Raw genomic sequence first — 11,825 nt, 5'->3', positions numbered from 1 at the left:
AGAAGATAAAGGGTAAATAAATGTCAAAATTAATTCAAACAAGAAAGTAAATGTGTATTAAAAATACCAGCACAGTTGTGAAAATGGCTCTGTATCATCCAGAACACTTCAATCAATATCAAACAGAAATCACTTCAAGAAGCTGAAGTGTGTCAATTTAAATATGTATTAATCTTCAAAAATCTTAATATGTAGAAACTACTGTATGTAACAGTTTGATTCCCCCTAAAAAGCGGCTTTTCAATCATTGTTTGAGAATCTGCTGACCAATGGCATGGGCTTGAGCTGGTCTATCTAGTCTATCTACCAATAGCAGATGGGGGAAGTGTTTTGTGCCCTTACTGGAAATGCAAACTTTTTTCAGTAAAGTTGCCCTAGTAGTGCTGAAATAGTACTGCTTGATTCAGCACCATGGACAGCAGCCTTTAGTTTTGTACAGTTGTAGCTCACATTGTTCTTTTAAATGATTATACATAGTGTTTACTCATAGGGAGAAAGGCTCTCTCTTGTCTGCCCCACACAACCTGCATGCTTTTATTAAACTGATCAATACACCTCCACCTTTAAAGCTTTTGTTGTCAAAGTACACAGCAGACACGTTTTAATGTATTTGTGTGATGTGTAATTGTTGTGTTGAAAATACTATTACAGCGCTGCTGTAAGATTTTGACATGTGCATGTCTCAAATGCGTGTATCATTTTTCCATTTATTTAGTCTAAGTTCCATTATTCTACTGAATAGTAATGCAACTCTAACAGTTTCGATGTGTGTTGAAGAGAAGAGTCACATTAGCCTGTCTGAATATTTCACTGTTTAATTAAATGTGAGATAACTGAACATAAGATTTAGACGGAATTGAATTTCTGAGAGTGTGTGTGTGTGTGTGTGTGTGAGAGAGAGAGAGAGAGAGAGAGAGAGAGAGAGAGAGAGAGAGAGAGAGAGAGAGGAGCATCAGAGAGTGAAAGAAACAGTGATGAGGATGGAGGGAGAAAATAGAGATTCACAACACTCGCGACTGATCAGTTTGAAGCCGCACCGCGTGAATGCAGGCTGATCATGAATATAAAACACATCAGATCCGTCATATAATGGGGATCGAGGACGCGAGCATGAGGAACGGGCGGGCTCTGTCCGATCAGTGGGCCGACAGCGTGGTGGTCCGGCCCCGGACGACCGAGCAGCACATCACGGTGAATAAGAGACTTGTGCTGGGCTTCGCCATCTCCATCCTCACCCTCATCATCGTCACGGCCATCGCCATCACGCTCAGCGTCAGCTTCGAGAGATGCGCCGCGGAGAGCAGCGGGGATCTGGCCGCGAACGGCTCCAGCAACAGTAAGTGGAAACAGTCCCAGAACGCTAACATCAGTCACAGAGACTCAGAGGACGGCCAGCAGCCCTGGAGACACCTGCGCTTACCGGCCACCCTGCGCCCGCGCCACTACGACCTGCGCCTGTCCGTGTACATGGAGAACTTCACCTTCTCCGGCGAGGTGCACATTGAGTTTGAGTGCGTCCACTCCACGAAGCTGATCGTGCTGCACACGGACCGGCTGGAGGTGGACAAGGTGCTGGTGTACTCGGACAGCAAGAAAGCGGGCGTCATGAGGATCCAGCGCCGCTTCCACTACCAGCCCAAGCAGGTGTATGTGATCGCGCTGCACAGAGAGATGAAGCCCCTCAGAACATACAAGATCAACATCACTTTCCACGCGCACATCGAGCACGAGCTCCTGGGCTTCTTCCGCAGCTCCTATGTGCTGAATGGAGAAAGAAGGTAAAAGCGCTTCAGCGTCCGAGTCAAAGTCTCTCATGTGTTGTTATAATGTTCTGCTGTTACCTTGGGAACTGTATTAACTGTGGTATTAAGTAAAAATATGGTTTTAATGGGAATTTTCTGAGAGGAGAATGAGCACTTCTTTAAGAATCACAGTGAAAACTGATTATTGTGAGATTCACGTCAGTGATATTATTGTATGCAAATCATGCTATGTTGATGCTGCATGACATTGATATGTAGATGTTTATTTGCATCTTAGTGCAATACCAACAAGCCTTATATTGTAATTATCTTAATTTATTCTCCTAGTATTATTAACTAGTATTTTCGATGGCTTACACCAAAATCTAATCATTTCAGTAGCAATGTTTGCTACTTCAAAACCATCATTAATGAATAAGGCATTATCTTATAAAGTATGTTGTAATGCATCTTATAAATGTAGATTGATAGCTGCATTTTAGTTGAAACTCTGGTTGCCATAATTAAATGCTTCTTAACATTGTATTGTCACAGGGACATGTGATGTGCAGATGTCAGGATGTTAATAAAGCATCCAGTACAACATGGAAGTGATAAGTTTTACAAACACAACTGCCAAGGCTAAAAATGTTGCTGTTTTACAAATATTAATACAGCATGTGTTCAAATTAACAAGATATAATCTCTGGTTCTTCATAATATTCACATTCAGGTTACAGTTGAGAACTGATAATCAGTTCACCTGTAACTCTAACATTACTGTAATCTGCATGTAATTTGTCTCTGTCTCAGACAGTCACTGTTCCTCAGTGTTTAGGGAGGTCAGAGGTCATGTAGATCTGAATAGACACTAGTCAAATCTCAATTTTTGTAAACCAACAGATCACCCAATATCATATTATTCAGCTCTTTAGGTTGAGCCTTTGATTATGAGAACATTATATTCAGAGTGATTTCAGTTAGACAGGACTCAATATCTATTTCTTGTTTTCTGGCTTCTGACTCTTTGTCCTCTGAGGGGAAAATGGCTCATGTTTGAATCTTTGCCCCAGGTTTTCCTGCATTTGAGACGTTTAAACCTTGTTTAACCCTGAAGGGATCCCTTTCATGGACACACTTCATAAACCTTTTGTCCATCCTCCAGTTGCCTTTCTGTCTTGGACTGCTGGACGTCTTCCTGCTTTCAGCTGTAAAGCAGCATGTCAAGGGCTTGGTGGAACGTTTCTTTCACAAACCCATTTTTGATTCAGCACAAAGTGAGGTGTTTATATTGTAAGGTCCATTGAAGAGCATGTTTGAGATAAATTCAGCACGCTGATGTTCAGACAGCGTCCCGCAGCATCTTTGAGCTCCACAGGCTGTGAAGATCATTGAGTTTAGTGTAATCAGCGCCTGCTGGCTGCTCGTACATTCGTAAACGCTGAACGGCGGGGATCTCGCAGGATTGAGAAAATACCCGTGTTTATGTAGTTAGATCCGGCCACATGAACCGTGTTGTTAGTTCACTTCAGACCGTCATCTGATCGTCTGGTCTTTTTGGAGATTTAACAGTTTTTCCTTCATCCTTCACACATTTTCAGGTACAGCAATGTCACATTAGACAAAACACCTCCATGTGTATCGTTGCAGGGATTTTCAGTCTGACATCCCTGCAGAATCTCCTCCTATGTGTCTGTTAGTCTTCTGATTTCTCATCACCTCCTGCCTGTGTCTCAACTGTTCTCTGTAAATAGTGTAAAGATGTTTAAATGGTACTAGCATCTATAAATAGTGGAATGAAGGGGAGGTAAACAGATGGGACTTTATAGACTCATTATACATTGTTAGTGCATGAACGGCTGCTAATGAGAGTAAAAAGTTGTGACAGAAATGCAGGAGCAGAAAACCCTCCTCCCCCGTCTGCTGGTCATGCTGTGGGTGGTCAAAGCCGAATCTCCCTGTGAGTCAGGCTTTAATGTCCATTAATGCAGCCTTCTGGAATGCAGCTCACAGCTTTTCCTACTTTCTAACTTTGATAGAAAACTTCCAAGGGTGTTTGTGATTTAGACTTACAATGATATTCAGACTCAGATTCAGATTTACCAGACTGTGGTAAATGTGTAGATTATTAATGATTCACTTAAAATTCACCAATCCAACTACATGTAAGATGAATTTGACAGTTTTTATTATTTCCTTGTCATCTAAATTGGTTCAGGCTGTCAGTTTGTTGACTAATGCTGTCACAGATGGGTTTAATGTTTACAGCTGTCACAGATATATCATTATTCCTGTGTAGCAATTCTTGTGTGATTTATTATATGTTGACATTTGTTGTGATTTAGTTGCTGTGGTTCAAAAAGCTGTAAATGTTTTTGTCCATCTTCACACCAGGAAGCTTATTAGTGTGATAAAAAAGCACAGCAATGAGTTCAGAGATGGCAGTCAGAGCTAATTTGAATTCAGGAAAGTCCAGACGCCTGAGCTACACTTTAAACAGCATATATTGTTCCAGAGATTTCTTTGATCTTACCTCTCTCTCATGTTCTCATTGCTGGTGTTATTCTGCAGGTTTCTCGCGGTGACTCAGTTCTCACCGACTCACGCTAGAAAGGCCTTCCCGTGTTTCGATGAGCCCATCTATAAAGCCACATTCAGAGTGAGTCTGAAACACGAGAGCTCATATCAGTCGCTGTCTAACATGCCAGTGGAGGCCTCGATGTCTGACGAGGACGGATGGGTGACCAACCATTTCTCCAGGACGCCCCGCATGTCCACGTACTACCTGGCCTGGGCCGTGTGCAACTTCACCTACAGAGAAGCAGTTACAGAGAGTGGAGTTGTGGTGAGTCGCATTTAAAGCCCTTAAAACTCAAAGTTAGAAACCATAAACTGAGATTTTATTATTCCACAACTCTTTTCTAAAACTTTTTGTGAAAAGCTTTTTGAGGCATCACAGATGCTTTTCCAGGTGTTCTGCCTTTAAGATTCCTCATTTACCAAATTCTAAGGCAGCCTCTCATGTATGCTTCAGAGCAAAGACAATTCCAGAATGCATTGAGTTCAGTAATAAATCAATCCAAAACGGCAAATAAGCTGAGAGAAATCAATATATACTTACAGAATATACGCTACCCAAAGGTTGGGTTCAGTAAGCATAACATTACAAAATCTTACTGACCCTACACTTTTGGTAGTGTATGAGTACATACTATATATTTAATTAAACACTGAAAAGTATTAAGTAGTTTAATCAAATTAAAAATGTATAATTCAATATTTCAATTGTTATGCTCATTAATGTATTTTAATGTTCACAATTGTGAGATGAGTCTCATGTGTAGAGTGCTGTAGTTTATATACTGTAGTTTAGGTTCCCTTAAAAGGCATCTGCCAAGACAGCAGGTTTTGGAACAGACCTTTTATCTTCCTTACAGTGGATATGTTTTTATGAAGCTTACTGTAAGTTTATATAGTCAGTATAATGGTTACACAGTGGATGTGCTGTAAATGGAAAGGGTTGTCTCCACTAACATTAGTCCAGTGTCTACAATGTCATATAATTGCTTTTAAAAGGATAGTAGTCATGTGCAACAAGCATTCACTTATGTTCGTGTCCAGGATTGTGTTCATGGCAAACTCGTCTAGGTTTTATATATGTTTTATGTGAAGTTTAGCCATTAAGATAATATTTGCTGTTTCACTTTCATCACATGCACTTAAATGTTATTTTTTTGGCACTGATTCCTCACAGTCTAAGCGGCATCATCTGTCTGCCAACAGAGAGACATGGTTTATGCACTGTGCTACTGATATCACGCTCAGTCAAAGCCCTGTTGTCATATTAGACACTTCCTGATGGCTTCCTCAGTGGTTTCTGCTGCGTGTCCTTGGCCGGCCTCCTCCTCATATTAGTGTAATTAATCTGATCTGCTTCAGCATGACCGCGCTCTCCTTTATATCACTGCTGACTGTAGTGTGTGCTTTTTTCTGGGGCACTTATACCCACACTGCGGCTTGTAGTGGTTAGCCGCGCGCTAGCATCCCCCATCAATCACATAAAAGCGGCAGGGTAGCCCCCTCGCACCATTCATCATAAAGATTCGGCTGTGCAGGGCAAGAGGAAAGATCGTGGGAGAGGAACGCTGCAGAGGAGAGTGGAGTTATTACTCAGGGTTTATGGAGAAACACTAATATACCCCACACACACGTGTAAAAATCACATCAGACTCTGCAGCAGTTGGTTGGGCATTATGCAATACATTTATTATGGCTTTAGATAGTAGTGGGGAGATGTAACCATGAATTATAACTATGAATTCATGAAGCATATACAGTTATTGATGCATTATACTGATCTGCATGTTTCCAGGAGTAATGATGCCTAAGATAGAATCTAAACTGCAATAGTACTGCTGTTGTGCTCCTTGTCATGCTCGCCAAGGCTGCATTTGTTTGATGAAAAATATAGTAACAACAGTAATATCAACGTAAAAGAAATGTTTTCTATTTAATATATTTTAAAATGCAATTTATTCCTGTGATGCAATGTTTTTGAGCGGCCATTACTCCAGTATTCTGTGTCACATGATCCTTCAGAAATCATTCTAATATGCTGATTTGATTCATCACGTTAAGCCCATGATTTCTCACAGAAACAAGCAGGCCTACTAACACTCAACAGACTTTTCCTTTTCTGACCAGATATCCACTTTTCACTGCACCTGTCTTGGATTTGCTAAAGTCCTATAATAATAGAAAGAGGTTAATTAATTTAAAGCAGCATATTCCATTCATAGTACTGTAGCAGCCATTGTTGAATCCAATTGTTTTATGTCAGTCAGATTTTATTTGTCTAATCATTAAGATGACAATGTTCTTTTAATATCTAATCAAAATTCAACACCATTATACTAAATATGCTCATTACATATAATATTCATGAACGTGCTGATCAAAATGCATGCTCAGTGCATTTAATAGACAAAAAAAAATGGTTTTAGCTTTAGAATAAAAATGCCTTGAAATGTCTACAGTATGTTGGTTTCAAAGTTAACCTTATTTTAAAAATTTTCCAGTGAAAATATAAAAATATAGGTGCTGCCTAAAACACAATTAAACAGCAAGAACGATTACGTCTGCTATTCCTGTTTCCTTTTAGACTAGGCTTTCTAGACTAGGCCAACAAAGTTTGTTCACAAACTTGTACCTCGTCTATAGCCCTTAAATGCATACCTCGGGTCTTTAGCACCCCGGAACATCATTCACTACCCTCTCTCTCCTTCATTTTTAAAATTAGACATCAACTTTCTTAGTTTTCCTATCTATTCATTATTACAATATAACAAGTAAAATATATATATACACACAAAAGAATGCTTGTTTTTGTATTATTATTATTATTTTTTGTTTTTGTAAAAAGTGAATAGGGACGCTAGAGACCCGAGGCATGTAAATGTGTAAGTAGGCCTAATTTTTTTCTGCGCAACTATATTTACATATCTGATGACTCAATATGTGCAATGCATCTTTATTTCTCGAGGTGGCACTGTTTGATACACAACGATGCCGTGATGCTTCACTCATAATTACTGCAGGCATAAAACAAAAGAATATCATCAGCAAAAAAATTAACTGGTTTGAATGGCTTTACTGCAGAGCAAATACTATATGCAAAAAAATATAAATATCACTGTCATTTGATGGTGGATGAGGAGATTAAGCTCCCAGTGATTTGATTTTGAAGTCACTGAAAATGATAGTTTTGAGAATGTTTGATATCACGAATATGAGCCAGAAGCTGAATGTACTGTGAAAGTGAGCTCTGACGATGACAGCGATGGTAAAATCATCTCCTCAGACTGAACCCTTCTTTTGAAAGTTTTTTAAAAGGCAATGAAATATGCTTTATTTTATTCTTCTGTAATTGTTCTTAAAATATCAGCAGCAGTTAGAGATCCATCCGTGCTGGACATACAGGTCTGGGTCACTAAAGACCCGAATATGTAGCTAATTAAGATTGGCGAGACATTCATGTATTTAAGGGCTAATGTTAATTTATTTAAATGATCATCATCTTCCCTGGGCACCACAGGGCTACGGTCTTTGTGACAATGATAATTTATTAGTGAACATCCATCACAATCAGGTAACTGATATATGTGGAAGTGCGGCTGCGCGAGGGAAGATTGATCATGCGTCGAAATGGGATGAGTTGGGAGATCAAAAAAAAATAGTTATGTTTTTTGTTGGAAGATTGCTTTTTTGTAATCTTTTAAATTCATAGTATTGCAGTAGTATTGGTAAAAAAACAAAACAAAAAAACAAATAGCCTAGTTTATGAAGCATCTCTTGATTTTCAACTTGAGCGCTTTGTCTAATTACAGGTTGTTCTAAAATCACATTGATTTGATTGAGCTTTGAATCATTTCCACAGCCCTAAGTGCCACCCATTCATCTTTATATCAGACACAGAGCTGATCGATACGCCAGCAACATGTGAGGTAAACACATAATTCAATGTGCATTGCTGCCAGGCTCTGAAACAAAGCCTTTCCTCCTGCTTGTTTTGCACTGTAACTCTGTTAGTGTAGGAGGACATTCATTCTGACTAGATGGATGCCTGTTCAGAAAGCCGTGCCATGCATCAGCCTTCGGCTAAAAGAGTCCAAGATCATTTTTAGTGTGGGAATACATTTCCCACAGAGCCACACCTCACACACTTTCTCTCTCACACTTGTTCTCTCCCCTCTCTTTCACTTCCTCTCTCACATGCATACAATAGTTCAGAATAATGCAAATGTCTTTTTGTTTTTTCATGGAAATCTAATTTGTTTCCAGAGCCAAATGTGTAAAACGCTATTTTATTAAAGCACTTGCTTACAATTGATGGAAATAATCAAATTTTTTAAACAAATGTATGAAGGAGTTTTCAGCAGCTACAGCCCAATAACATCATGGGTTATGAAAGTGCAAAGGCACCATAACTCCTGCAGAAGGGGCTGCTTACTTTTCAGTGGCCTTGGTTCTGAACCATACTTTTTCCCAGTCGATAAGGATTTTAAATGAGTTGTTTAGTAAAACATTAAGCCATGTATCAAACCAACCAACTCTGAGATTAAAAAAAATAAATAATTATTTTGATTTGGTTGAAGAAAAGTACACTTGAAAGACAAATGCAAAATTCACAAGCCAGATGAAGGCATTTGGCAGATATGTTCACCATGGATTATTGAGCAAATTCAGGTTAGGAATAAACACAGAGCCGTATAAGAGTCATTCATTCAGCACCTGACACTCTTTGACTTTTGTTCTCTCTGCTCTTATGTTGCGTTGTTGTAGATTCGGCTGTACGCCAGACCTGACGCCATCCAGAGCGGATCGGGGGACTATGCTCTGCACATCACCAAGAGACTCCTGCAGTTTTACCAGGATTACTTCAAAGTCAAATATTCCCTCCCTAAATTAGGTAAGACGGCGGTGAAATGTCTTCGGCTTTGTCTGACTTCAGTGATGCTTTTGAAACAGCAATAAATGTTCTTCTCATGGGACACCGGGTGATTTTTCATTGTTCCATTTGTATTGCCGGCTGGTTCTGTGCGACTTCCTTTTTTGTGCTCATTTAAAGAGGTGAAGGAGTTTAAGAATCAACGCAGTTCTTGCGTTTATTGATCCCAAAAGTATTTTAGGCTGTTTGTGTTTGGTCTTGGGACCTGCTCACTTCCTCGGTAAATGTGTGTTTGTGCGTTTGCATGTAAGTGTGCATGTAATATTAATCATGTTTGCTTACACTCTTAAACGCTCTCTGGGAAGCATTTGCCCTGTTTGCTAATCGGGTTAAGACCCTCTCAATATTCAAAGTGCAGTTCAGTGATTTTCTCTCTGAATTTCTTTCATTCTCATTTTCACCTCCTGGTAAATCCAGTCTAAGCTGTTAACTGTGTTTTGGAATTGCCAGTCGCTCTGCTAGTTTGCAGCAGCTAATGACCAGCCACAGCTTAAGCCAGCATGTTTTTTTCTATGACTTTAAATCTATACACCTATAAATATAAATCTATAATTAAACCCCAATGATAATGTGAGAAATGTAGCAGTTTTAGTAGTCTTTTTTACAAGGGTAATCCTACCAAGCTGATCCCACAGGAGAAAGTAACTGTTTTATGATTAGCTAATTGCAATAGGGAATTTTGTGCGATTTTTGTCCAATTTGCCAAAAATGTAAAATAGTAATGAATTGTCATGAGACTGCATTAGACATATATGCTCAAAAATCTCTGGCCTTATGCTTCATACAGATGGAAATTCTGTTTAGGATACGTGATAATCTATATATGATAATATGATAACTTGACTGTTTTATATCATGTGACCTACAGTATCAGAACAGGAACAACATCTTTCAAAACCTCTTTACATGCCCTTGTGCCGCTAATGATTATTTTTCATTACTGCTGCTCTATTGATTGACGTCTTTTAGGATCGTTTAGCTGAATCTTCACAAACACACTGGGCTCTTTAATGAGGCTGGAGATTTTCACGACCTTCATTTTGTCACCTGCTAAAAAGATGCTCACGTCTGGTTGTTCAAATGTCACGTCAAGGATGCTGCTTGTGCAAAGAAACTGTTTGTTTTCAAACTGAGTTGGTGACCTTAAGATACTTTTGACATTAACTGTAATGTTGCATGTCACTGCTAAACTTAAGGGTGAAATTATTTCAGCGTGAAGTGCAGCTTCATATGAGAAATCATGTGGACTTGATGAATTTGTCCGTTACGTAAAGGCACCATCTGTGTGTTGAGTGTTGGAGCAGTTGCAGCCCCTCTGGTCTCAAAACAGGGATATTCTGTCATTCTGCTCATGCAAAGGAGAAATTAAATCAGAGCATACGGGTTAAGGACAGATCAAATCTCAGACATGTTTTAAAAGCTTGTTACAGCAGCTAAAAGTATTTCCTCACACTCTGGTTCTTGTTGCTTCTTTGACTTGAAGACTCAGTTCTTTGTGTCTGTAGCTCTTGGCATGTGATCCGTTGCTAATGGCATTACGATTTTTTTCAGACTGAGAAGCAAAGGCCCTAAGCGCAACACAACTCATTCATCAAAGCGAGCCATTGTTCACCTGCCGAATCTGAAGCAGAGTCCAATTAGAGCAACTTAATCAGAGAAGCCATCTACTCTGACTGGCAAATGAGAGACAAAGAGCCACCAAACACTTTCTGTCTTTCTCTGTTCCTCTCTTTCATTCTCTCTCTCTTTCTCTCTCTCTTAAAGAGGGTGAAAAAGGGAATGACATGAAAGGGATTCAAGGAATGATGTAAACCAGAGGAGAAAATGGACTTTGTTGTCGGGTAGCAGTTAATACCATCGTATGATGATCAGTAATCGGTTTCATGCTTTTGACGTGAAAGCTTCTAGAAGAGTCACATGCTGAATGATAATAAAATGAATGAAATTCCATGAAGAATCAGAGCAGAGTGTGTATGCATCCACAACACCCTTCATCCATTTATCTTTCATTACATCAACAAGTGTTTTCAGATGCAAGAATCAAACTGTCTGATGCTTTTGGGAGTTGTTGTGAGGATGCACTTTAGCTCCCACTGAATGGATGAATAAATGCATCAGTTATCAGTGAACGTTTGCAGCCGCTTTCTTTTAGACATTTCACCCCCACAAATCTGTGTGCTGCAAAAACACTTGACGGTTAATTCTCAGACTAAGTTGAATTCTACAGAAAACAAGAGTCCTTTTCACCGTCTAGTGCTCAAACACTGAGTCAATTTGTATATCAAATGAGATGCTGCTCAGAGAAGGATGATAAAATGGACTCTTCAGACGGAAGTTTGAGTGAGCAATCAGTTATAGGGAACTGAAGAAATTAATTGAAAATACTAGCCTATATTCATTATTGGATACTGCACAGTATATATACTAAACTATAAACATATATGGAATGATGCTTTCAAATGGTAGCATCTTAAATTAAAAACTCACTGCCAAATTTTTTTTTATTCTTATTTAAATTTTGACTTGCCAGCTGGTCTTCTTCTGTCTGCTGTCAATATAATCTGCTTCTATGAGGA

General features: G+C 39.2%; 1 protein-coding gene across 1 annotated transcript in view; it reads left to right on the top strand.

The window, feature by feature from the left end:
* The first annotated feature begins 941 nt into the window (after window positions 1-941).
* The window catches only part of LOC109092761 (thyrotropin-releasing hormone-degrading ectoenzyme-like), a 119,956-nt gene continuing 109,072 nt past the window's right edge, over window positions 942-11,825 (top strand). The window contains exons 1-3 of the mRNA XM_042722232.1: window positions 942-1,778; window positions 4,314-4,587; window positions 9,084-9,210. Of these exons, the coding sequence (XP_042578166.1) occupies window positions 1,045-1,778; window positions 4,314-4,587; window positions 9,084-9,210 (1,135 nt within the window). The 5' untranslated portion in view covers window positions 942-1,044. The remainder of the gene's footprint in view (window positions 1,779-4,313; window positions 4,588-9,083; window positions 9,211-11,825) is intronic.

This window comes from Cyprinus carpio, chromosome B4 (assembly GCF_018340385.1).
Source record: "Cyprinus carpio isolate SPL01 chromosome B4, ASM1834038v1, whole genome shotgun sequence".
Classification (NCBI taxonomy): Eukaryota; Metazoa; Chordata; class Actinopteri; order Cypriniformes; family Cyprinidae; genus Cyprinus; species Cyprinus carpio.
The sequence above is the reverse complement of the archived record's forward strand: the minus strand, read 5'-3'. Positions and strand labels throughout refer to the sequence as shown.